Source organism: Meriones unguiculatus, chromosome 21, assembly GCF_030254825.1.
Source record: "Meriones unguiculatus strain TT.TT164.6M chromosome 21, Bangor_MerUng_6.1, whole genome shotgun sequence".
Lineage (NCBI taxonomy): Eukaryota > Metazoa > Chordata > Mammalia > Rodentia > Muridae > Meriones > Meriones unguiculatus.
The window spans coordinates 10,046,410-10,073,035 of NC_083368.1; the positions used below are offsets into that span (position 1 = coordinate 10,046,410).

The 26,626-nt window shown below is 40.9% G+C and overlaps 2 protein-coding genes across 6 annotated transcripts in view; one reads left to right on the top strand and one right to left on the bottom strand.

Annotated features, from left to right (window-relative positions):
• The window catches only part of Smarcad1 (SWI/SNF-related, matrix-associated actin-dependent regulator of chromatin, subfamily a, containing DEAD/H box 1), a 60,240-nt gene extending 50,704 nt beyond the window's left edge, over positions 1 to 9,536 (top strand). For both annotated transcript variants that reach the window (XM_021661766.2, XM_021661765.2), the window contains exons 17-24: positions 668 to 763; positions 852 to 969; positions 1,158 to 1,279; positions 2,598 to 2,786; positions 3,101 to 3,219; positions 4,630 to 4,812; positions 5,466 to 5,575; positions 7,799 to 9,536. In XM_021661766.2, coding sequence (XP_021517441.1) covers positions 668 to 763; positions 852 to 969; positions 1,158 to 1,279; positions 2,598 to 2,786; positions 3,101 to 3,219; positions 4,630 to 4,812; positions 5,466 to 5,575; positions 7,799 to 7,860 — 999 coding nt within the window. In that variant the 3' untranslated portion in view covers positions 7,861 to 9,536. The remainder of the gene's footprint in view (positions 1 to 667; positions 764 to 851; positions 970 to 1,157; positions 1,280 to 2,597; positions 2,787 to 3,100; positions 3,220 to 4,629; positions 4,813 to 5,465; positions 5,576 to 7,798) is intronic.
• Positions 9,537 to 10,312: 776 nt separating this feature from the next.
• The window catches only part of Hpgds (hematopoietic prostaglandin D synthase), a 31,323-nt gene continuing 15,009 nt past the window's right edge, over positions 10,313 to 26,626 (bottom strand). The window contains exons 4-6 of one of the 4 annotated variants that reach the window (XM_060374008.1): positions 23,103 to 23,212; positions 15,881 to 15,979; positions 10,313 to 11,392 (exon numbers count right to left, since the gene is read on the bottom strand). In XM_060374008.1, coding sequence (XP_060229991.1) covers positions 11,225 to 11,392; positions 15,881 to 15,979; positions 23,103 to 23,212 — 377 coding nt within the window. In that variant the 3' untranslated portion in view covers positions 10,313 to 11,224. The remainder of the gene's footprint in view (positions 11,393 to 15,880; positions 15,980 to 23,102; positions 23,213 to 26,626) is intronic. The other 3 variants (XM_021661768.2, XM_021661769.2, XM_021661770.2) reach the window with 3 other exon arrangements.

Sequence of the window (26,626 nt, forward strand, 5' to 3'; positions counted from 1 at the left end):
TTTGGTATATTTTTAGATTAATTGCTCCTACTTGATATACAACTGTAGAACTAGACTGGCAGTTTTATGAACTACTGTTCTAGATCTAGTTTATGGGTCTAGAGGACCCTTTACATCTTAAAGCTTTATAGTGTAATTCTCAAGAAACTTTGAGTTTTTTGAACGAGTACTGTCCCTTGTTTTTAATTTATGTGGTTTGCATCAAATTATATTGACTGTGGGGAGGATTTATTTTCTTTTTTTACGAATACATAGTTGGATTTTCCTCCCTTCTTTCTTGTTCTCACTCCTCTTTAAACACATGCACACACGTTTTTATTCCATGTGATTTATTCAGTCAATGACTGAATTGGATATTTGGATCTAAATACTGATTAATTACTTAAGTAAAATACATGATAACATGCTACAAAACGTCACAATATATATGGAGCTTCAAATAGATGACAGCTCAGTATTCAGAAGTGACTTTCAGGGCGTGGACAGTAGTGTGGTGGAAAACGCCCGCCTGTCACATCCAAGGCCATGAGCTTGACCTGTATTACTATATATGTAAAAAAAAACCAATCAAATGTGTACTTCCATTTGTGAATTGAGTGTCTGTAGCCTACGCATATTGTTACGGGACTTAAGTAATTTCTGAAGTGTTTGTTTTTATTTTTCTTAGAAACCAGCAGATGAGCAGAGTATATACGAAAAGGAAAGGATAGCACATGCAAAGCAAATCATAAAGCCCTTTATTCTCAGAAGAGTGAAAGAGGAGGTAATTCTTTATCTGGTTTGGTTACAACTTTTTCTTAAGAATTTTGTTTTCTTAGAAAAATCACATAATGTGCTTTTTCTTTTTTAAGGTTCTTAAGCAACTGCCTCCCAAGAAGGATCAGATTGAACTATGTGCAATGTCAGAGAAACAGGAACAACTCTACTTGGGCCTTTTCAACAGATTGAAAAAGTCTTTCAATAACCTGGGTAACATCTGACCTCCACAGCTTATGGAAAAAAAATATTTTAGACTGGGGCATATGATAATTTTGAGAGTTAAGTTAATTGGGATTTGAAGTAATATTTTTAAGACTTAAAAATTGAGGTAGACTTTAGTAAGTAGCCCTTTAATCACTTTGATTCTTAAAAAAGAATGTATACTCTTTGGATCACAGAAAAAAACACAGAGATGTGCAATGTAATGATGCAGTTGAGAAAAATGGCCAATCACCCTTTACTACACCGCCAGTATTACACACCTGAGAAGCTGAAGGAGATGTCTCAGCTAATGCTGAAGGTAAGGCCTTACACTATACTCACACTGAGATTTGCTGATAACACTGGAACATGCTTATAATGGTTTTAGGCTAAAAGTGAGGCTGCTAAAATAACAGGCATATTAATTTTTTTAAAAGATTTATTTATTTATTATGTATACATTATTCTGTACACCTATACACCAGAAGAGGGCACCAGATCTCATTATAGATGCTTGTGAGCCGCCATGTGGTTGCTGGTAATTGAACTCAGGACCTTTGGAAGAGCAGTTAGTGCTCTTAACCTCTGAGCCATCTCTCCAGCTCGGCATATTCATCTTTGAACCACTGAGGGCCTCTCATTTGCCAAACAACCTCTTCATTATCCACCATCGATGCTGTAGCTCTAGCCTGAAATACATTTTCTAGGAAAAGATAATTTGAGGGACAAAAGAGAAAGTATAGATAATCATGCCTAGAGTCAGCAAACTGGGCCAGTAACTTTTTGTTGTTGTTAGAACATAAGCATACCCATTTATTGTATTGTTCTCACTGTAGGGTCCTAGTTGAGTAAGTACAGTATACACCACTCTACTTACCAAGCTGAAAATACTAGTTGCCCTCTGGCCCATGGTCCTTTATGAGAAGAGCTTGCTAATTTATCACCTAGACTTTTACAATACACTTTTACTATAGTTTTAAAAAAGAAAACTAAATCAAACTAAAAGATCCTTCATATTTGTGTCAGCTAATGGAACAGTTTTTCCATTTATTTTCTCTATTTTGTTTTTTCTTTGTTGTATTCTTTCTTTGTCATTTAGTCTTTATTTTTTGCCCCATTCTTTCTTAATTTCTTATTCTTATATATCTGTGTTGAATGCAATGAGTTGTCTTTTAATTATTTTGTTATTTTTAAACACATGAAAATGCAAAGAATTTTTGTAATGAACCATCTCCCCATATTAGTTTGACTCATTTCTAGTTAGCATTCATTACTGCTCTTGTTTCCTGTAAACTCCTAGATATTTTGCCAGGCTTATTTGAACTAAATTCCAAGTTGGAGAATAATTATTTACGTAGTAAGGACAAAGGGTGTCTTTATATATTAGTAATGGCTCTCTTAATGTTTGGGCAGAATGAGAAGTTTTCATATGTAAGTGTTTGAATATATTATCTCTAGAAGAATTAAAAATCTTCCTTGTTTGCTACCCAAAATTAATACTCAATTGTTACCCTTAATCTGTTACACTAAAATTTCTGATCTGGGTATTTTTTTTCAAATGTGGAATATTTTTATTAAATTATTCTGATCATATTATAAATTGTGTATTATGTTTTGTTTTGTTTTTTGTTAAAAAGGAACCTACGCACTGTGAAGCTAACCCTGACCTGATCTTTGAAGACATGGAAGTTATGACAGACTTTGAACTACATGTACTTTGTAAACAGTATCAACACATTAATAATTACCAGTTAGACATGGATTTAATTTTAGATTCAGGGAAATTCCAAGCCTTAGGATGCATCTTGTCTGAGTTGAAACAGAAGGTATTAAAAACAATGATTCTCTCTTGGTATCTACCCAGTTGTTTGAACTTGAGACAGAAAGTATAAGGATGACTCTGGTTTTGTTGTTGTCCCAGTCAGTTCTACTTTCTACAACCTAATGTTTATGTTCTACAACCTAATGTTTTTAAACATTTGTTTCACATATTTCTGTTTTTCTTTTCGTAGAACTTTAAAGAAAATAATAAAAGTCAAGAGTAGATCACATCTGTGTTAATTTTTTAAGTTTTAATTATCGTTACTTTGGGTGGTGTAATAGTTTTGCTTATTTCTAATTCATACATATATTTCTACAGGGTGATAGAGTTGTATTATTCAGCCAGTTTACCATGATGCTGGATATATTAGAAGTTCTCCTAAAGCATCATCAACATAGGTACCTCCGGCTAGATGGAAAGACTCAGATTTCTGAACGGTTGGTATCATGTCCTTGTGCATTTGCAAGCATTTTAAATATAAGGAGCAGTTTGGTAGATATTTCTTGTTTTAAGTTTTAGGCTGTGTTATTTCAAATATTGAATATTCAGATTATTCAGATATTACCATTGGGAAGGTTATTTTCCTTTATTTTTTTCCCCTAGAATTATATACAAATGCATTCTGAGAAACGATGAGAATTGTATGCTTGTTATAATTTTCTTCTTTACTTTATGTAATTTTTAGTTTTTCAGTGTTAGGAATCAAACCCAGGGCTTTTCACATGCTAGGCACGCACTCTGTAACTGAACCACAGCCCCAGCCCTGAATTTTTTCCCTTTAAAAATCCATTCAAGGGAGGCTTCAATAGCTGATGGAAACAGATGCAGAGAGCTACAGACAAACATTAGGCAGAGCTTGGGGGAGGGAGGATTGTAGGAGCCAAAGGTGTCGAGGACACCATGAGACAACCCACAGTATCAACAAACCTGGGCTCACAAGAGACTGGACTGACAAACTGGACTGACCTAGGCCCTTTGCATATGTGTTGTATAGCTTGGTGTTTTTATGGGACTACTAACACTGGGGTCAGGGGCTGTCTCTAACTATTTTGCCCTTTGCTGTCTCTAACTATGTGACCCTTTTTCTCATACTGGGCTGTCTCATCCAGTCTTAATACAAAGAGAGGTGCCTAGTCTTACTACAACTTGATATGCAATATATTCTGGATAACCATAGGAGTCCTCTCTTTTTCTAAAGAGAAAAGGGGGAAGAGAAGTGGTTGTGGGGTGGGGGTGGACTGGAAGGGATGGGAAACTGTGGTTAGGATGTTAAAAAAGTTATAGTCAAAACAACAAAAAAAATAGGTTTAAGGCATCTTACCATTTAATCAACATTGTTTTAAGGTCAGATTATGAGTGTTAATTAAACACTTAGAGAAAAAAAACAGTTCTTACAGTTTTTCTTTAATGAAGAAAATAGAATAGTTTTTTGTAGTCTGTAAAGTTATCTAAATTTTTTTTTATCAGCTATGGTAATTTTTTCCCCTGTATTAATGTTAAGCGTCAAAGTTATGACAAACAAATCCTGGGTTACAATTTGATCTTGCAGTACTTGGTTCACTTTGTGTATTGTTCTCTACTGGTTGTAGCTGTCAGATTGCTGAGAAAGTTAGACTGTTTAAGTATATTTGGCTAAATACAACAGTAAGATAATACTTCACAGATGAATCAAGTAGAATGGTTGAATTGACTTAAGGAGTTCTTTAGTGAGAGCAGAGAAGGAAGGAAGTGTAAATTAAAGAGGAGCATGTGAATAGCCGCGAGGGCCGCTTTCCATGTGAGGCAGTGGTTTATAGTTCTACACGTTTGTCCTATGGAGAAGTTGATCCTAGTCATTTGTCTTACAGGATTCATCTAATTGATGAGTTTAATACAGATATGGGTATCTTTGTATTTCTCTTGTCAACCAAAGCTGGTGGATTAGGAATAAATCTGACTTCAGCAAATGTTGTTATACTTCATGACATTGATTGCAATCCATACAATGACAAACAAGCAGAAGACAGGTGCCATAGAGTTGGTCAGACTAAGTAAGTATTCTCAGTTGAAATTTAGTTTTCAAGTATCAGCTTGATTAGTTCAGAATATTAAAGGTGTATGTTGGATATCCTGTTGTTAGGTTTTATTTTTTAGCAAAGTATAGCTGCTATTTTTATTAGTATACATTGATGCTCTTATGGAAATTACTGTGTACGCCCTCATTTTCTAGTAATTGAATTAGCCTTTCACCTCCATACCAAGTAGTTTTACAGTTATGAGATGTATATATAAATAGAGGCAGTTCATGCCTGTAATTCTATCATTTGAGAGGCTAATAAGTCAGATTGCCACAAGGTTCAGGCCAGGCAGCTTGACACTACAGAGCAAGTTCTACGTCACCCTGGGCTCCATAGAGACTTGGGCTACAAAAAAAAAAGGTATGAAAAGGCAATTGTGTTGGTCTAACGAATGCACCACCAAGCTCTAGCTCAAGTCCCATTATAACAAGGCCACACCTCTTAGACCTTCTAATCTTTTTAAATAGTGCCTCTTTCTGGTGGTTGAGCAGTCAAATATATGAATGTATGGGAACCATCTTATTCAAACCACCAGAGTCATTAACTTACTTTTCTTACTCACCTTGTTAAACTGTTAGTATCTAAATCTTTTGTGACCTGTGTACATGTAATATGTTTATTTCTAGGGAAGTATTAGTTATTAAGTTAATAAGCCAAGGAACTATTGAAGAGTCCATGCTAAAAATTAACCAACAGAAGTTGAAACTAGAACAAGACATGACCACAGTAGATGAAGGTAAGCTGTTTGTAAGCAGAAATACTGATTATAGATTACCAGAGTTCTTAACTAGTATGTATAGTTTGGAGGACAAGATGGGAGAAGATACATAGGAAAAGAAGCATAGCACTAATGAAAATTTGTTTTGCTGGGATTTAAAAAACAAACCTTGATTTTGAAATCATCTGTCTCTTCCATCTTGTATAATGCACACCATAATATCCTCAAAATCAAGTTTGGGGCTATAGCCTCACTCATAATTCTATGATTTGTTCACTGAGTAATAGTACGAACTCAAAGGATGAGAACATATTTCATAGTGTAAGTAACTATAAAAGCCCTAATATTTACTTTGACTAGTAAATATTTATCAAGATATAGTGCAATAAAATTCACTTTAAAATGTTAATGCCAGTTTTCACATTGGATTTCTTGGGCCTTAGACACCTCAGTAAATGGCTTTTTTCTAGCCACCATAGGAAATAATTTTAAGTATTATAAGTCTACATGTATTATCTATGTATAATGTTTAACGGTAGTATACTCAAAAATATTTTAAAATTCAAGAGATAGAAATGTGCAAATGGGGCAGGAAAGGTGGCCTAGTTGTTAAGAGCTTATTAAGTTCATGAGTTCGTTTTCAGGCCCATGGCAACAGATAGCCATCCTACCATATGTGTCGTCCTTTGTTTTGGGAAAGCTACTTGCCTGTTTTGTTTTTCCCTAGAGGATACTTTATTTCTTGTCCAATAAAACTAAGGATACGATGTTGTCATTTACTTTTAACTTCATCTGTGTCCTGGTTTCATTTTTAAAAAGAAGTAACACTGGACCCAGAGTATGTGTATTCTCTTCCTTCTCACAGCCCTGTGAATGAAAGAGGTGTTTGCAGATGAGTGTGTGTGGGCAATCTTTAAACCTCAGAAAGACCATGCTTCCTCGCAGTCTGCTTCTTAGAGTCTGTTTCTCTAGAGCTGGCCTTGGTCTCTGGATCTGCAACCCAGTCCCCTGGGCAGTTGAAAATGCAGATTACCAAATTCTCTGTTAGTTCCTGCATAGAAACTCTGGCAACAGTACTCTAGTCTCAAAAGCCTTTCCATTTATCCTTCTGTACATTAACTGGAGAACCATTGCTTTTATGATAAAAAATTGTGGAATTCTTTCTTAAAGTAATAGGTTTATTCTACTTTTGAACTTGTATTATAGATATTTTTATATAAAAATCCCAAAAGCATGGTATGAAAAAAAGCTCACCCAGTGACTGACAGCTCTGTGAAGGGTACAGCATGTGTTTGCCTGTGTCCTCCAGCACCAGCATGAAGTCACTTATAAGTATGGCAGTTCACATGTAGGATTTTAGATAAATACTAAGTTATGAACAAATAATGTTCTTGTCATTTTAATATGTATATATATTTTAAATGAGGTTTATTGATTCTTGTTTCATGTATATGGATGTTTTGTCTGCATGTATGTTTTATACTTGATTTGGGCCATTCATGCAGAAGCCAAAAGAGGGCATCACATCCTTTGGAAATGGACTTGCTGATGGTTGTGAGCTACCATGTGCATGCTTGGAATGAAACCCAGGCCCTTTGGAAGAACAGCCAGTATTCTTGTAGCTGATGACCCATCTCTCCAGCACCCTTTTAATATTTTTATACTTACTTTCTTTTCAAACTAGAAGCTTGCTGAAGTTCACACTTTAGATTTTATTTTGTTCTGTCTGAAGTATCTTTATACTGAAAGAGTCTCTACTCTTTTCTCTCCTTGCGTTTCTCCTGTGTGGTGCCAGTTAGTTTAGGACAAGTCTTCAGGTCTGTTGAATAAGCTTGGAGGGAAGGGTATCTGTGAACTCCTTAAGGGTCTGTCCAGTGTAGTGCATCCTGTGCATATGTGACTTTACCAGAGTACAACAGGTGCAAGTACGTCTTTAGTTTTGATTGTGTCTCAGGTTTTTGTGAAGTGATTCATGATTTCAGCCATGTAATTCATAAAGCCATTTGCAATGTATGGCTGCACACATCTGAAATATTTGTGGTTTTACAGCTATGCCATTGCCAGTAAGGAAAATAATGACTCAGTTGCATAGGTTAGGACAGGTTTGTATAAGAAGACACTGAAGCAGACTGAGATTTAGTTTTATAGGTCGGAATTCACCAAGGAAAAAAGTTGAGAGAAAATATGAGTTAGAAATCCAGATATTTCTGCCTAACTTTGACATCATCTTCTGATCTGCAGCTGACGAAGGCAGTGTGCCCGCAGATATAGCCACACTACTGAAAACGTCAATGGGTCTGTGAGAGGGGAGCTCGGAACCAGATTGATGAGGAAATACCAACTTGGTGCATTCAGACAGTCACATCACAGTGACCATGGGGTTTATGAGCATTTGTAACTTTTTATAATTTCAGGCTGCATTTCTCATAGTATGGACAACTTTTTGCCACTAACTGGATTCTCCAGATATTCACATCCTGAAGATGTTGAATAATCATTTTACAAAGCAGTTTTCTGAATGGGGATTAGTTGGTGATTGTTTGTAACAAATATGCTAATGCTTTAGAAATGTCAGTATTTTTGTAATTATTTCTACCTCCAAATATATATATATATATATATTGTCTTTCACTGGATAATGTGTGTAGATTTACATGTGCCTTATTTGACAATGCTTATGTCTTGGTTTTGCCTGTCTCATTGGAAGTTTTTATTATGTTAAAGAATGCAGCAGTATAGGTTGTTTACCTTCATTTTATTGCTATTTGAAGCAGATGTTCACCAATGTCAGTAAGAACTCAGCCTGAATCAAAAGGTGGCATTCCATCTACTAACATCCCCAGGTTCTCTTCCTTCTTCTGTTAAAACACATCTGTTTGGCTAGGCACTAAGTTGTTTTCCAGTGAGTAGTCACTTAAGCTTTTGCCCTGCTCTGTGGCTCAGTTCCTTCTTTCATTTTCTTACTGCACTGTGCGCTCATTAACTCTGCCTACTCTTGTGTATGTTACATCAGTTTCCTCTCTGCGCTTTTGCTTCTTTTAACTGTTGCCCAGTCACCTCTGCTCCAGTTTTCTCTCACATATCTTCCTGCTGTATCACCCATAGATCAGCAAATGCTGGTGACATTTTTCTAGTCCAGCAGAACAGATTAAATTAAAACTACTTCACTTCTAAGGAGGCTGGGTGTGACTTCATACTAAAGCAGCATTAGGTACTGCATGGAAATAGATCATTAACTTAAGTCCTTAACAAATATAGTTTACCAGTTTGCAGGATTTCCAATACAGGACCACCCGAAGAGAGAAGCCATTGTTAATTCCAGTTCAGTGTGTGGCAAAGTGAAATGTAGAAATAAAAATGTCTGTTTGATATTTCTGTCTTTATTAACTATTCCTTTAAATTTTGCCTGTCAGTCTATATTGCTGTTTTTGTTATATTCCAGATTATTTGTACTACTTGTGAGTTTTATGTTTTGTTTTTATTATGTAAATATCATTATAAATAAACTTATTTATAAATGAGAGATTTGTTAATTATTGGAGCTCATACTTTTCAAGACATCCTGACTGGCAAGGTGCTAGTTAAACTGTTAGATGGTTGATCTGATTCTACAGTGTTTTGTTGTTTTTTTTTTTGTTTGTTTGTTTTTTTAAAGATATCCGAGACTCTGAACTCCTGACTCAGTAGATAGAATCTTGTATCAGATATCTCCTAGCACGACAGGGCTACCAGAACTCTGCAGCAGGTGTTAATGCTACCTCCTCCTGATCACAGTACCCAGGTCACTTAGTAAAGTTGTTGGGAATTGTATCTTTTAACCCACAGTGAATTTCTCTGTATAAAATGTATCCCCCATAGTAGGCTCATTTGTTGTGGTATTGTTATATCCATATTTCTTCTAATGAAATGTAGTTGGATTCTCCCTGTAATATTCTATTATTATGCCTTGGGTTTAATAAACATATTTGTGATCATTAAATTGTATTTCAAACCCTTTTTAATAGTTTCTAACCCTCTTCTTTCCCGTTGGAAGTATATATTGAGCAGAAATGGAATCATCTGATGTTCAAGATATTGCTTAGCAATAAATAGGGATTTGTTACTCAGATGAATCCTCACTTGCCCCTTCATTGGGTTGGTGCCATTAAACATCACAGTCCATTATTAACAGAAAGCATACAAAATCCACAGTTACTAAATGACTAACTGAAATAAGCTTCCTCACTCCCCACCCACACAGAGACAAGTGTTTCTCCATGTAGTTCTGACAGCCCTGGAACTTGCTCTGTAGACCAGGCTGGCCTCTGCTTCCCAAGTGCTGACATTAGAGGCTTATGTCACTACTGCCTAGCATGAAATTGGTTTTAATAGAACAAGTCATACATGGATAATAAGTATGCTTTGTGTGTCTTAGATGGTTTGCCAGTAGGAGTTCCTAAAGAGACAAGGTATGGATGGGCCAGAAGATTGGGTTTCTGTTTATGAATTCCATAAAGGAAGATCTCCTTTAGCAGCTACCTGACTTTTGTTAACTACTGCCATATAGTGTGCTGTGGTTACATTTTATACTTGAACTATAAATTATACACATGTATTAGACTATCTTATTTCCTTTTTTTAACACAATAGGAGTTGTATTCATTACTTTTCCTAAATGGTGTTTCCATTAAAGCTCTTCTTGAATGGAATGAGGAGAAAAATGCCTGTGCAAAAGAGGCACTACCACCTTCATTAAAACCATTGTTTGTTTCCTTAAAGAATCCTATAGATTGTTTCAGTCAAATGATGTCTACTTATGCAATGAGATTCTTTATTTTAACAGCCACCAATGACAAAATTCCATCCAGAAGAGCAGGGTCCTTAGGAAATACATTTTGTGCTTGTATATAACATGTAGTAACAGATTTTTCCTTCTGCCCCCCAGATCAGAGAAAGTGTTTAAGAAAAGATGTTAAATAAGAACATACCTGTTTGTTTTTTTTTATCATCCCCCCTCCCCCCCCCCGTGTGAAGGCTTACCTCTGGGGTACCTAACTTTCTATGTCATAGTCCTTTTGCTAGTGAGCTGACAAGGCCTTTGTCTACAGCCTCCTGAATTGCAAGTGCTAAATTCATAGTCAACATTTTCTGTAACTCTCTGCTGCATTAAGCTCTGACATCATTTTCCTTGGCTGTACTTTATAAGTTCCTGCTTCTTAGTAGACGTTTTGTTAATGTCAGATGTGTACTTTTGTGAAGCAACATTATTTTGTGTATTTGGTGTATATCTGAATAATGTGTACAGTGATGGCCTGTGACAAGGTTTTTGTATAACAGTTTGTTGGTTGAAGAGCTAGCTGCAAAGTCTGTATTCCATATAATTACTCGTAGTTAAAATGTTGTGACTGACATGCTAGCCAGGAAACTAGTATTTAAAGCATTTGTGCCTATTGGTTCCAATACAAAGCAGCATGTATAGTGAACTGTTTCTCTCCAATTATAAAAAAGTGTAAAGTTCTGAAAAAATAAAATGCTGGAAACCAAATGCCTACAGCAATAAAGACAAAACCACAACACTGAAAGAATCACACATAGCAAGCAGAAAACAAAGAGTCTTAGTGGTAGAAGTATGTGGATCATCCAGCGGGCTGATGGAGCTCTCTCATCTGGTGCTGGGGCCTGTATCTTCTAGAGTTTGGTCTGTGGCCTCTTGTGTATCCAGGCAGCAATGGCAGGGATAGCTCGGACTTTGTTCCGTAATGACACTAGCCTGGGGTAGATGTCCAACAAGTCAGGCTTTAAGACCAAAAGTGTGGTGCTGCAGACATCCCAGTAGAAGTCTGCCCAGGTCACCTGCTTAAAGGAAAGCAAAGACTTGGCTTTTGAATGTAAACAAACAACAACAAAAACTTAGCATTCCAAACTTGGATTACTTAATTTCTTACTCTCAAGGAACATTTCCTTTCGATTTCAAAACAATTCTTTCTTGGTACAAGAGCTGAATTACAATGGCGAAGATGACTACTGTCTGTGACTTAGTATAGATAGCTGAGACAGGTGATTCACCACCATGTGATCCCGTGCTGCACTGCTTTGAATCCCTGTCCAGTCTTCACCAGTCTGACAATATGTTTTCAACTGACCTAACTCAAGAGCTTTCCATCTGTGCCAAAAGCCCTCTGTAGGAAAAGATAGGATTATTCCATTTTCTACATGTCCAGTGCACACACTTTAATCTTGTGATTGACAGTAGCATGTTCCTTTTTGTTGGTTACCATACGTGATTCCATGTTAGTCCTGCAAATATCCTATGTGAGATCTGTGATATTTCATTATGATGTCTGCCTTGTCTATGACATTATTTCATTATGTTGTCTAACACAACCTACTTTGTGGTTTATGGTAAAAGGAATAGTGTGTAGGTTATAGCTTCATGGTCTATAATGCCAGATTAAAGTTTTTTTGAGCAAAATACATTATCTTTGCATCACACTAAGACAAATAACTATATGGGTATTTGGCCCTTAATGGAATACTGAAGCTGGCCCAGGCCTTGGTTAGCTGGGTGTCTTCACTGTTACCTGAGCTTCATCACTGGAATGTTAACATTTGGTTCCATAATCACATTAGCAGAGTGAAATGTTTTGGTATTTGCTCACTTTTAAATTTTTATTTTTGGGAGACACTGTAGCATGTTTTACTGGAACTCCCTCTGGAGATCAGGCTGCCTGGACTGCAGCATGTTTTCCCAAGACCAGCTCCAGAGTGGAATTTAGTATGGCCTAAGCTTGCTTGTGTGTGCATAATTTACTAGAGCTGGTTGCTAGTGTTTCACAAGTTTGCTGTCATCTAAGAAAGATTGCCGCTAGAGAATTTACAGTTCAGCTAAGAAATATTTACCACCGGGCCTGGTGGCACATGCCGGTAATTCCAGCAGAGGAGGCAAAGGCAGACAGATCTCCATGAGTTTGAGGCCAGTGTGGTCTTCAAAGAGAATTTAGGATAGCCAAGATTATATAGAGAAACCCTGTCTTCAACCCCCCTCCCCCCAAAGAAATATTTATGAAGTACCTGCTGTGTGTCATACCTACATCTCGGTGTTAGGGATGGCAGAGAGCTGCAGGCATAAAGTTAGTGTGAAACTCAAATGATTTCTGTACCCCAATATCTGGTTGTAAGAATCTCCTGTCTTAATGGGTAAACACTGCTCCTCTGATAAGTCAGTAAAGCAGCTTACAGCCCATCATTGAGCAGAGGAGGAGGAGGTAAAGGAATCAGGCATAGGAGGTCCAAGAGACATCACAAGAAAGGAGCTGCAACAGGAAGTTACAAAGTGCAAATATCTCTCGGATTTTCGCTGGGAAGAAGGCAAATTTTCCTGGAGGGTTAAGACTAGAACAATAACTGCTCAGTTTTTTGTGCTGTGAAGCTTATTATTAAATGAAAAGTCTAGGTGGGTAAAGAGAAAAACAGAAAAATACAGTTTTAGAAAAATAACAGCGGTCTGGGATGCAGTGCCCTCCTCTGATGTAGATTTATTTGTTGTTTGTTTGCACTGCTGTGGATTGAATTCAGAGCCTTCAAACACCACTGAACCTCATCTCCAGTTTGGGGTTTTGTTTTTGAAAGGATCTACCAAACACACAGTTAAACAGGTAAAGAAGGAAAAGTACAGTAACTAACGTGGTCAGAGGGATCCTCTAAGGTGAATATGATTTGAGTTGGGTTCAGGCACCGAGCTTAGCAGCCTTTATCTGATAATTTGGAGCACAGAAAAGAACGGAGTGAGTGCTCAGGAATGGGGATGGAGATGGCTTCCAAAGGGATTTTAATAGGAAAAAACCAGCTCCTAGAAATATTCAGAAAACAGGGAAGGAAAAGGGGAGTTTAGAAAAAACAAATGGGAAGAAGTGTGGAACTGCAGTGCGATGGAAAACTGAGGAGATTGTAGGGACAAGTTAGGGTGATCAGAGCCATCCAAGTCAGAGACAGCACCCCTTGTCCAAGAGAGGCTCCAAAAGGCTGGGAAACTACCCACAACAGCACTGAGCTCAGTTAGATTTGATTTGGGGGGAGCTTGGTTTTGGGGGATGTAGCATAAGCTGTTGTAAGCTCTTGTTTGTTTTGACTTGTTTCAATTCTCTGCTGTTAACATTCTCACTGAAGCCTAGCTCACTCCATTTTGACCTCTGAATCCTTTTGATACCAAATCCAGTTGCTTTAACTCATTTGCTTCTAATATGAAAAAGTACTCCCCATATTTCTTGTCACAAATTGAGATTAGGTCTCCAAATCCCCAGTTTCTTTCAGTATTTAAGAGATCAGAATCTGGGTATAAGATACTCTTGATGACTGCATTTATCGTTGTCTTCTTTCCTACCACACCAAAGGTCCTGGTTCTTAGTAACATTGGTGTAATTTCTGACTTTTGCACTCACAACGTACAAATCATAAATAAACAATCCCAATAGTGCCCAGAACTGCTAAGAATTCTGCAAATGGCATGTGAGTTTGTTTCTCTGAGATTCCTATCATGAGCTCAGATTACAGTGCCATGCATTGAAGGGAGTTCTTGGTTATTAAGAGTACAAGGTAAAGGCTGGGAGATAGCTCAGTTGGAAAAGTGCATGTTGTCTAAGTCTTGTGAGGAGCCACGGTTGAGCTTAGAACCCATGTACAAAAGCTGGGCATGGTGGTGCAGGCTTGCGATGCCAGCACTGGGGGGCAGAGACGGGAGCAGCCCTGGGCTGCACTGGCCACAGCCAGCCTGCCTGCTGAGCTCCAGCCTAGCCTGCCTGCTGAGCTCCAGCCAGCCTGCCTGCCTGCTGAGCTCCAGCCTAGCCTGCCTGCTGAGCTCCAGCCAGCCTGCCTGACTGCTGAGCTCCAGCCTAGCCTGCCTGCTGAGCTCCAGCCTAGCCTGCCTGCTGAGCTCCAGCCTAGCCTGCCTGCTGAGCTCCAGCCTAGCCTGCCTGCTGAGCTCCAGCCTAGCCTGCCTGCTGAGCTCCAGCCTAGCCTGCCTGCTGAGCTCCAGCCTAGCCTGCCTGCTGAGCTCCAGCCTAGCCTGCCTGCTGAGCTCCAGCCTAGCCTGCCTGCTGAGCTCCAGCCTAGCCTGCCTGCTGAGCTCCAGCCAGCCTGCCTGCTGAGCTCCAGCCTAGCCTGCCTGCTGAGCTCCAGCCTAGCCTGCCTGCTGAGCTCCAGCCTAGCCTGCCTGCTGAGCTCCAGCCTAGCCTGCCTGCTGAGCTCCAGCCTAGCCTGCCTGCTGAGCTCCAGCCTAGCCTGCCTGCTGAGCTCCAGCCTAGCCTGCCTGCTGAGCTCCAGCCTAGCCTGCCTGCTGAGCTCCAGCCAGCCTGCCTGCTGAGCTCCAGCCAGCCTGCCTGCTGAGCTCCAGCCAGCCTGCCTGCTGAGCTCCAGCCAGCCTGACTGCTGAGCTCCAGCCAGCCTGACTGCTGAGCTCCAGCCAGCCTGACTGCTGAGCTCCAGCCTAGCCTGACTGCTGAGCTCCAGCCTAGCCTGACTGCTGAGCTCCAGCCTAGCCTGACTGCTGAGCTCCAGCCTAGCCTGACTGCTGAGCTCCAGGCCAGCCTGACTGCTGAGCTCCAGCCTAGCCTGACTGCTGAGCTCCAGGCCAGCAGGGCACCCTGTATCAAAAACCAAGGTGGATGGCATCTAAGGGACAATGACTGAGGTCGGCCTCTGGCCTCCACATCATAAACACAGATCCCCACACGCATGTGCACATGTATGCACACATGCACAAATAATGCAGTAAGTAGTCTTTAGGTACTCATGTATGTGACACAGATTCAGTCACTTTTTTTTTTTTTTTTTTTTTTTTGAGACAGGGTTTCTCTGTCGTCTTCGTAGACCAGGCTGGCCTTGAACTCAAAGAGATCCGCCTGCCTCTGGCTCCCTGAGTGCTGGGATCGAAGGCATGTGCCACCGTGCCCGGCTCTTTCTTCTGACTTTTTTTTTTTAGATAGCTTTTAAAAATTAATGTATATAATTATATAATGTACTTCATGGCTGCAGGTCAGATCCATGTAAAGAGTTAAACTTAAAGTTTAGCGGTTTCTTTCCCTCTCTAGTTTCTGAGTAATTAATTGTCTTCCCACCCCTCTTAACCTCCCTCTCTCTCCCACACACAATTCTTTCCTTTTTGAGACGGGGAGGGGCTCTTGTAACCCAGGCTGGCATCATATTTGCTATGCAGTCTCTCAGGTGCTAGGGTGACAGGCGTGAACTATCAAGCCTGGCTGGAATGACATTTTTGCTCAGTAAGTTTTTATTTCACTGACTTCTCTAAATATGATTGCTGGTGTTTTTGAACACATAAAACATACTCACATCATCTCCAATAAACCACTCCTTGCTCCCTAAGTATGAATCCAAGTCTCTCAGAAGACAAGGTGCTTGACATGTGAGCAGCTCCTTGAAATGCCGCTCCTAGGAGAGAGCAGACATCCTTGTGACTAAGGAGGAATCTGAGCACAAGTTACGAGGGGCAAAAGTAGCTATGCATTGGTTTCTACATAGTTATGGCTTTATTGAGACCCAGGCGTTGTCAAGTCCAAATAAAACCTACAATATCCCCGTTATCGACTGCTCTGTTAGCTCAGATTTCTTCATAATTTGTCGAATTATTTCCAACTAATACAATTTAAATTACTACATACAACATAATCATTTCTTAATGTTCTTTTGAAATAATATAAAGAAATGTGTTCTGTCCTTTGTTTTAAGGTATATGTGTGTTTGTGTGTGCTCGCGCGCGTGTGTGTGAAAGTACTGGAGAGACCTTATGAATGCCAGAAACACTCTGTCACTGAACTATATATTCCCAACCTCATATATGTTTCCTGTTAATTCTAAGTGTCTATTATTTGACCTGATGGTTCTGAAGTTTCTGGACTCTTCTTCAGAAAAGTGGTGAGCTGGGCTTTGCACCCAGAAGGATATAGAAGGTTATCTGTTTCTTACTATTTCCAAATCCTCACTACTACTCTCACTTGATGTTGAAACCAAAACATCATAATTACTTCTGTCCTGCTTGTCTCCAACCTGCAAACTGCTCTTCAGATGAGAAAAAAAAAAAAAAAAAAAAAGACACATTGAGTTACTAATAATAAATACTTGTAATAAATCCAAGGGCAGCTCTAGTCACCAATATTCAGAGAAACATTGTTTCATTTAATCCTTTAAAATTGGAACTAATTTTAGCAACAAATACAGAAATATTAACAATTATATCTCATGCATTTCTTCGACACATATAATGATGATATTTTTAGTGAGACTTGTGGCATGGCCACGTCTGTGATGCCTGCCTTTGGGAGGCAGGGGAAGGGAAGCTGCAAATCGAGCCTGGGCTACATAGACGTCACACCTGTTTCACCAAAAAGAATGTCTGCACTACCATCTTACTGCAGTGTTTTGAGTTTGAAAACGCCACCTGACCACAAGGTGGCAGCAACTGACTCCGATGGCCAGACAGAAATCCTGAAACTTCACTGATGGGGTAGTCCTTAGCAAGGCCTCCGCACCGTGTTCTTTGGTGTAATTTGTTCCTGAACCTGAGTCTCTGTGCTCTGAACCTGATGTGAGATACGTCAGAGCATCCATCACTGTGTTATGCACAAAGCTGAGTATAAGTTTTCTCAGCAACAGATGCTCTCTGGGAGGCACCCTCTGTCCTGGATCCTCAGCCACAGAAAGGTAAAAAACAAGAGAAGGTGGCTAAGAGAAGGAAGAGGAGAAGGTCATACCCTACCTCGCAGTGGGGACTTTGGGACACTGGACAAAAATCTTTATACACTTTCTATCTGTATGTATAGAAAGCGTGATGTATATGTATGTGTAGGGAGAATGATGTCTCTGTGTTTACAATGATACGTAAATGTCACACCTGTCAAAGGGCAAAGTCACATTTAAGTCTGTAAAATCTAATTTTAATAGCTGATGTTTAGTGAACATTTTCCGCCTTGTTGTATGTATATACACTGAGTGCTTCTGTCACCAGCACTGAGCACACTCTCACCAGCATGCTGCAGAGGGTAGTCCCTTAGACCTGTACTTCACATTCAAAGAGTTTAAAGCGGGAAAAGGGAACTGTCAGCATTCAGAAGGCAAGAGGACAGGCTGAGTGCTGTGGCGCACGCCTTTGGTCCCGGCACTCCGGAGGCTGAGGCAGGAGGAACTCTGTGAATTCAAGGCCAGTCTGGTCTACAAAGAGAGTCCAGGGCTGTCACGGTTATACTGAGAAACCCCTGTCTCCAAAAAGCCATAAAAGGGCTAAGAACACTGGCTGCTCTTCCAAAGGTCCTTAGTTCAACTCCCAGCAACCACATGATGGCTCACTACCTTCTATAATGAGATCTCCATAATGAGATCTGGTGTCATTGTCTGGTATGCAAGTATACATGCAGGCAGAACACTGTATACATAATAAATAAATAATAAATCTTTTTAAAAAATGAATAAGCTGGACGTGCTGGCTCAGCCTGTGATCCCAGCGCTTCAGGAAGCAGAGGCAGGTGGCTCTAGGTGAGTTTGAGGCCAGCCTGTTCTACAAAGTGAGTCCAGGACAGCCAAGGCTACACAGAGAAACCCTGTCTCAAAACACACACAGAAAAAAGCAATAGGATTCAAGCCCAATATATCATTCCAGAGTCCAAACATACTGTGCCAAAAATCTTTTTACCCTTCTGTCCTCAAAGCTGAGCTTTTCAAGACATTATCCTGAGGTCCCTCCCCCACACGTGTGCACATATCCCTCCGTTATATAAATTCTTTATGTTCAGATACCTCCAATCAGAAGATTCTAACCACGTAAACAGTATTTAGAATGCAGGTGCTTAAGTAAAACGTTGAGAGTCACATTGGTTGTTCTGGGCTATGGCTTTTGGACTTGGCTGTGTCTTAATTTATAATTCTCCTTTGTACGCGGGGTTTAGACAGCCGCTGCCGCGGTGACGTCACGTCCCAGGGGTCAGGCCACGCCTTCCACAGTGAGCGCGGTTATTTACGCCTTGCCCCGCGTGATCAGGCCTTGGGGTTGTAGAGATTTGCCGGACGGGCTTGGATCATATTCTACACTTGACTGGCTCTCAGCAACCTTCCAAACCACTCCGCTGCTTCGTGACAATGAAAGGCCTCTCTCTGCGCTGCAAATAACAAGGTGAGGAGATGGAGCGCCTCCTGGCGGTAGCATCTGGTAATGCAGGGTCCCGGCAAGCATTCAATGAGCCGTTGGGAGTTTGCCTGAATAGCGCAGTTAAATAGGAAAACCTGGTAACTGTCGTGGTGACACTTCCTATTGAAGTGGTCACGTGGCAACTACATTTTTAAGATGAGATTGTGGCAAGTATCCCAAATGAGGCCACTAGAGGGCCGCAATAAAGAAACGGGACACAGGTGACGGATTTGATGCTAACAGGTAAGCTATTTCCACCCCTACTCCACCCTGATAGTGTATACACTATACACTAATGAAACCTACAGGGAGGTGGAAAAAAGGAGAGAGAATGGAGCGAACAGAGTTTGAAGCTATGAAGGTGAGTGGACTGATCTGCACCGGGAAAGCCGTGGCCTGAGGCCTGAGAGGGGAGGAGCTGACACCGGTGGAACTGTCAAGAGGCAGTTTCAAGAGGCTTCTCCTTCAATTCGGGCTAATGGACTGCACCCCATCCTTCTCTGCAGGAGGCTAGTGGGGCGAGATAGCTTTTAGGACAGCCGGCTCCACGAATAATGCATTAAAAATAGAAGGACGGGATGAGAATATTCACAGCGAACAGTATGTTCTGAAGCCGCTGTGCTTCTTCTCCACTGCTTCCAGATCACAGTCTTCTCTGAGAGCTCTTTCCGTTACAAGAGCAGATGCTGAGAGCTGGAGACGTCAGGCAGAATCCCAAATAGTATGGTGGCATTCAAAATCAAACTTTCTATGCGTACAGAAGTTAACCACAGTCCTGCACTCTACCGTGGATTCTAGAGAACGGCCTAACTCCTGACACGAACTACAGCAAACCAAGCAACTTTGCGAAGGCAAGCACTGGGTAGACAGATGACATCATATCCATAAAATGAATATAAAACACCCTCAGAGTAAAAATAAGCACTATACGAAAAGAATAGAAATGTGCCAGGCAGTGTCTGAAGTAGATATGATCCAGACACATTATATACCTGTATCCCAGGGTCAAGAAGTCGTCTTTTTAAAAATCTGCTACATTTTAAAACGGGGACATTTAGAACTCAAGTGTCCACGAACACAAGAAGAGGATGTCCTCCTGAAAGCACAACAACAACAACAAAAAGAATAAAGAAGAAGAAGGAAGAAAAGTGAGAGGTAGGAAAAAACATAGACTCTCAACAACAGGGGTTCTGCATGACCAAGAGAGTAAAGGAGGTTGGAGATAGTGAAGGAATTTAAAAAGAATTCAGATATATTTGAGATTTTCTTTTCTTTTCTTTTTTCTTTTCTTTTCTTTTTTTTAGAGACAGGGACGATATTTGAAATTTTCAAACAAAGTATCAGGCTGAATGGGCCCAAACAAGATGGTGTCAGGCTGGGAGGATGGCTCATTGATAAGAAGCTTGCTCATTAAATATGGGGACCTGAGCTTGGATCTTTAATGCTCAGGTAAACCCAGGCTCTCTGCCACATGGCTGTAACCCCAGCACCGAGGAGCAGAAGTGGGAGGGTGTGCGGGTTTTGCTGGCCTGTCAATCTTCCTGAATGGGCGAGCTCCAGATTCAGCAAGTGACTCTATCTCAGTAAGCAAGCCGGGGAAGGACTGAGGGAGCAACTGGACACTGATCTTTGGCCTACACATGCATGCATACACATATGTGCATCCCAACACACACAAGAAAGAAAATAAGATGGTGCTAAAACCTCACTATTCTATTTATTTCTTTTTGTTTTTAAATATATATGTATATATAATGCATACATATTACATACATATATTAATATATATACATATATATTATTTGCTTGTTTGTTTTGTGCAATAGACTCTGGCCAAGCTTATGTTGACCTGGCTTACCATGAACTTGCAGAGATCTGCATGCTTCTGCCTCCAAAGTTACGGGGTTAAAGGTATGTGCCAATATACACAACAAAATGCACCACTCTAAACATTTAAAACCTTAAAGAAAATAATTAGATTAGGTTAGCCAAACTTGTTACACTCCATCACTGAGGTCATTCAGGGCAGGAACTCAAGGCAGGAATCTGATAGCAGAATCTGAAGTTCCAGAGGAGAGCTGCTTACTAGCTCCTATGGTTTTCTCAGCCCGCTTTCCTACAGAACCCAGGACCACTAGCCAGGGATAGCCCCATCCACAACAGGTGGGCCCTCCCCACCAATCCATACTTAAGGAAATGCCCCACAGCATTGCCTACAAGCCAATCTTATGAATGCATTTTCTCAACGGTGGTTCCCTCTTCTTGGACTCCTCTAACTTGTGTCAAGTTGACAAACCCATACTAAAAACCAACTAGGACATCAATGAACCAAGCTGTGAACCCAGGTGAGAATTAAAATTGAAAAAAGTGGCAAACTAACAAAGCACCAAACTTTTGATTTCCTACGATCAGCTAAACTCTCGGTGCATTGTTTCACAAACACAAGAGCACAAAACAGGAGCCAGAAAACAGGAAAGACGCTCAGGACACTAATGAAAATCTCAGGATGGTGAGTGCCCCACATTTGTAAGGCGACCAAAGTCAACTGCCGTCGTGACACAGATGGAGAGGTCCACACATGCCGTCACCATCACACCTCTTAGTAGTCTGTGAAGTACCAGAGGTCATGCTCAACTAAATGATGGAATATACAAGACAGTGGGCGTCACCTGGAAAGTGAGACTCAGTCCCAGAAGAAAGGCCTGGCTGGGGTAGTGGTGAAAAGAAGGCCGGAGACAACAGCTCTGTAGAAACCCACAGAGCTGCAGGGCACAGAGGCCTCCACAGGGAGCTCAGCAAAAAGCTAGAAAGGCAACTGTGCCTAGAAGACACTGGAAAGAGCAGGTGATTTGATATCGTTGTCTTTGAGGAAAATCCTGCCAGACAGTGTGGAAAGTTTCCAGAAAAAAACAATGTAAAAAGAATTAGGCAAAAGTAAGAAACCGATTACTGACTTGGAGGAGGAAAAACAAGAAAGGAAGCATTACTGAAATACACTACAATGGACAGTCTGTTCATATTTTCATATACAAACCTACACAATCACAAAATATTAACTCAGCACAGAGATTTTTTTTGTTGGCTAGTATTCACACCATTTCTCTGATGTGAATTTAATAATTTTTTTTTATTCATCTTACATCCTTGTTGTAGCCCCATCCCTCCTCCCCTCCCAGTCCAACATTCCCTCCCTAACCCTCCCCACCTCTTCTTTTCCTTAGAAAAGGGGAGCTCCCTTTCCCATCCACCCCAGCCCATCAGGTTGCATCAGGACTGAGCATAGCACAAAGATTTTAATTCACCATGTGGAGAGTTTACGGAAGAGGAAGCAGAGGACGCGGAAGTGAGGATTAAATTCCGAGCTAGATGTGGTGGTGCACAGCTGGAATTCTGGCACTTGGGAGGTGGGAGCAAAAGGGCCCCAGGTCAGTCTCGGCTCCATAGTGACTTAGAGGCTAGCCTCCCCCACAAAAACCAAGAAAAAAACAAAAACAAAAACAAAACAAAAACGAAAGAGACAAATTCTTACAGCTTCCACAGTGAGTTTATAAGAGGTATCTAAATTAATAAATCATATTTGCTGAAGAAATATGGTGTCACTCATTCTATAGTCTACACAATGAGACACTACTTCAAAGGGAGGGACGGGAACAGAGAGAGACAGAGAACGTGTGTGTGTGTGTGTGTGTGTGTGTGTGTGTGTGTGTGTGTGTCTGTGTGTGTACCAGCTCATTGGTGAGGTGGGTCAGTAGGTAAAGGCACCTACGACCAAGCATGATGATCTGAATTCACTCCATGTTAGAAGGAGAGAAATGATCCTGCAAGTTGTCTACTGACCTCACACACACGCTGTGGCGTGCTTGGGTCCGTACAACAAAGCACACATGCACGCAAATAAACTTTTAAAAAGAGAGAAGAAAAGGAAGAATGAAAGAAAAGAAGGTGGGTTTGTCCCCAAAAAATATCAGAATGCCTGAAAAACTGGACCTGTAGGGCTTTGGGGATAGCTCTGTGGTTAAAAGCTCCCCGGGAGAGCCTAGCTTTGGTCCCCAGCATCCATATGACCGCTCACAACCATCTTGGAGCTCAGGTTCAGGGAGTTCAACGCGGTCTTCTGGCCTCTGCACGATCCTGCATGTATGTGATGCAGATACATTAAAAAGGTTCACACACACTTTTTGAAAAAGTAGTTGAGGTGGGGTTAACACAAATAATATGACAGGGAGTCACTGACCTTGCTTTATAGTTTACTGTAACTTCATTTTTAGAAGCACATATTTATATTGCATAGATTAAAAATAACTTTTAAAGCCCCATAATGCGATTTCTGGAGGTGACAGGTTAACCATAGCAACGATAGCAAGCTTATCACATTACTTTTACGTCCTGATTTTTCTCTGCCCACGGGAAAAGTGACATGAAATCATCCAGGGTGTCCACCACCGCATCAACTTGACACTGCTCCAGCTCTGTCTTCCCGGCCAAATCTATGGGATAGAAAGAGGCCATTTTGTATCTACCAACATGCTCAACTTAATTTATTACTAACGTATCAAACAGGCGACATAGTCACGCTTCAGAAGACTCAAGCAGTGCAAAACAGCTGTGAGTCAGGAGACAGAGGTTGGTACTGGGAGAAGCCTCTAAAATTCTACGCCCCTTTCTTTGCGCAACCTGAAAAACTCCCGGAAATATTTCATACTGGCTTTCATAAAATTTCATCTTTAGAAAATAATAGAATTTCTTAACCCTGGGACAACAAAATGTTTTGACTAACAGCCAGATGTCATGGGACCGGAGGCATCTCGCCATGAAGCTAGATAGAAGATAACTATAGCAACTACTGGTGCATCCTGGGAGCTGGGGCTCCTGATGGTTAAGCTGCCTGAGGCTACAGTGCATTGGTTCTGTTTGTTGGATGCCATGTTCCTCCCAGCTGCCATTTTCCTTCAAATTGAAACATTTCCTTCAGAAGGAAAGCGGAGGCTAAAGAGCCTTGGGAGGTAAACAAAATAAACAAACTAAAAAAAATGGGATTAAAAAAGAAAAAAAAAGGTCATAAAAACTTGCAAGATTCCTAAGACTTTTTTTTGTTGTTGTTTTTTGTTTTTGTTTTTTGAGACAGGATTTCTTTGTGTAGCCTTGGGTGTCCTTGATTCACTTTCTAGAACAACAGCAACAAAACTCTCTACTGGTTCTATTTTCCCCCAATTAGGTCAGTCAAGAAGAAACTATCACCAGAATAATTATCTTACTGAGAGGACCAGAGAGATTCCTTTTTTCTCTAGACTCCATCTCGGATACCCCCTAGCTTGGGAAATGCCTAGAAAAGGTCCTGGGTAAACCTGAGCCAACGGGCTGTAAGTGTGACCACATGTGGCTGAAAGGCACAGAGTGTTATTTGAAATGACCTGCGTGCCTTTGTCTCCAGGTTGCCATTTTCTAGAACGGTTGACTCCTGCTTGCTGGAACACATCTTAATAAAAATCTATTCTTGTTTTTGCACACTCTCATAGTCTGAGTGTGTAAGTCATTTTCGGCCCCTACACTACATGGTATATCATTGTTAGGGAAGTCCATGCCCTGGATTTTCTAATCACGTTCGATGTACTTTGCCAAGTAACCCTACTTCCCAACCCTACAAATATGATAAAGGTTTGTTTGTTTGTCTGGTTGGGTTTTTTTTTTCCTTGTTTATTTTTTTTTTTGTTTACTTGGAATGCTCTAAGTCGAGTAAGTCTAAGTGAGGTCCATTTGCCTGCCTCCTCAGTGCTATCTGGGACATTCTTAATAATCTAAACTTTACAGGGTCCCCTCCAAGCCTCCTGAAAATCTGGAAAAATGGAAGAGTGGATATGTTCTATTCAGCCCTCCAAAATCCCCAGACCCTGATTCACATGAGGAGTGGAAGCCTTGGAACCCTGGGCAGCCTCTGATTGCAATACCTCTTTCTCTTCCAGGCCCAACTTCCATAGGCATATTCCGTCTTCTTTGACCCCTCTCACACCTTCACTTGTTGAAATATCTGTTAGTAATGTTAGGTCTGTGAACTGTCAAAGACCCCAGACTCAGAGAGTCTGCAAAAGTGAAGAATGTTTATTCTGCACAGACTTTCAGCATGCAGGCTCAATTTAAAGCCTTTTAGGGGAATTCCCAGTGTGGTTAGGTAATTTTTATTCTGAATGGCGGGTGCTAGTGTAGGGGTACAGGTAGGCTTGGGAATGGTCAGAGGCTTGGGGACTTTCCAGATCGTTGATGAGTAACTATCAAGTAAACTTATTTGCTCTGACCAGCTGTCGGGGCCGTTTCTGATTGGCTGCCCTTTTTCTGTGTGTGTGTGTGTGTGTGTGTGTGTGTGTGTTTTCCCCCTGGAAATCTGGTTTTCTTTTCTGAGAAACAAAAACTTAAGCCTGGCTTAAAGATCTCAGAACTGAGGCCTATCATGGAGTTGGTCAGGTCCTTGTCCTGGGTATTGGCAGGGACCTGGGGGTCTCCTCAGTACACATTTTTTTGTGTGCCAAATTAAAAAAAAAATTATTTCGTCTTATTTGTGTTTGGTTGGCATCGCTGGTTGCCCGGTTCTCCAACATGATCTGGTAACCCACCCCCTCTCTCCTACCCTGCCCCCTCTGAGGAAAGCCTGCACATTCCTGAGGACTGCCACAACCCCTCACCTGGAGTCTCCAGCTTCCCAAGCTCATCCCACAACCCAGGTGAGCATACCTGGCACAAATCCAGCAGACACGCCATTTTCCTTCACCTACATTCCTTAAAAATTCTGCCTTCCAGTCTTTTCTGAGACTGATTCTCCAACCAAGGACCATGCATGGATATTACCTAGAACCCTTGCTCAGATGTAGCCCATGGCAGCTCAGTAACTGGGTTTCCCTAGTAAGGGGAACAGGCACTGTCTCTGACATGAACTCAGTGACTGGCTCTTTGACCTCCTCCCCCGAGGGAGGAGCAGCCTTGCTAGGCCACAGAGGAGGACATTACGACCAGTCCTGATGGGACCTGATAAACTAGGGTCAGATGGAAGTGGAGGAGGACCTCCCTTATCACTGGACTTAGAGAGGGGCAGGGAGGAGAAAAGGGAGGTTGGGTGATATTGGGAGAGAATGTGGGAGAGGGCTACAGCTGGGATACAAAGTAAATAAACTGTGAATTTTTTAAAAGAAATTTTTAATTATTTATTTACTATGTATACAATGTTCTTTCTCCATGTAATACCTGCAAGCCAGAAGAGGGCACCAGATCTCATTATAGATGGTTTTGAGCCACCAAGTGGTTGTTGGGAATTGAACTCAGGACCTTTGGAAGAGCAGACAGTGCTCTTATCCTCTGAACCATCTCTCCAGCCCCAATAAACTGTGATTAATATAAAAAAAATTAAAAAAAAATTTGCCCTCCATAGTCTGGGTGCAACTTCCCTTGGTCTCATTCCCTAAGCTGACCTCACCCAGGATCCCCGGTTCCCAAAATAAACCTGCCCTTTAAATAGTTTTAACCTGGCTTGGATTAGTTTCTTTCATTGGTAGAGATAACCTATCAATGTGTATGATTATTTTGCCTTCATGTATATATATTTATGTTTACCATTTGTGAGCCTGGTGCCCACAGGGCTAAAATTGTCATTATATACCCTGGACCTGAAGCTATGGGTAGTTATGAACCATATGTGGATGCAGGGAAGCAAACCCAGACCCTCTGCAAGAGCAACACGTCTCCAGCCTCGTGTATGTGTTTAAAATAAACAACTCTGTCCCCCAAATGGGAGTCTAATCACTGCGGGTCACTTGGACGCGCAGTGTGCTTGGATAGCATTGTGGCAGCAGTGGAATGCAATGAAAAGGTTGGGAAATGGTGATTCTAGTAGATTCTTTAAAAAGAAAAGGGATTTA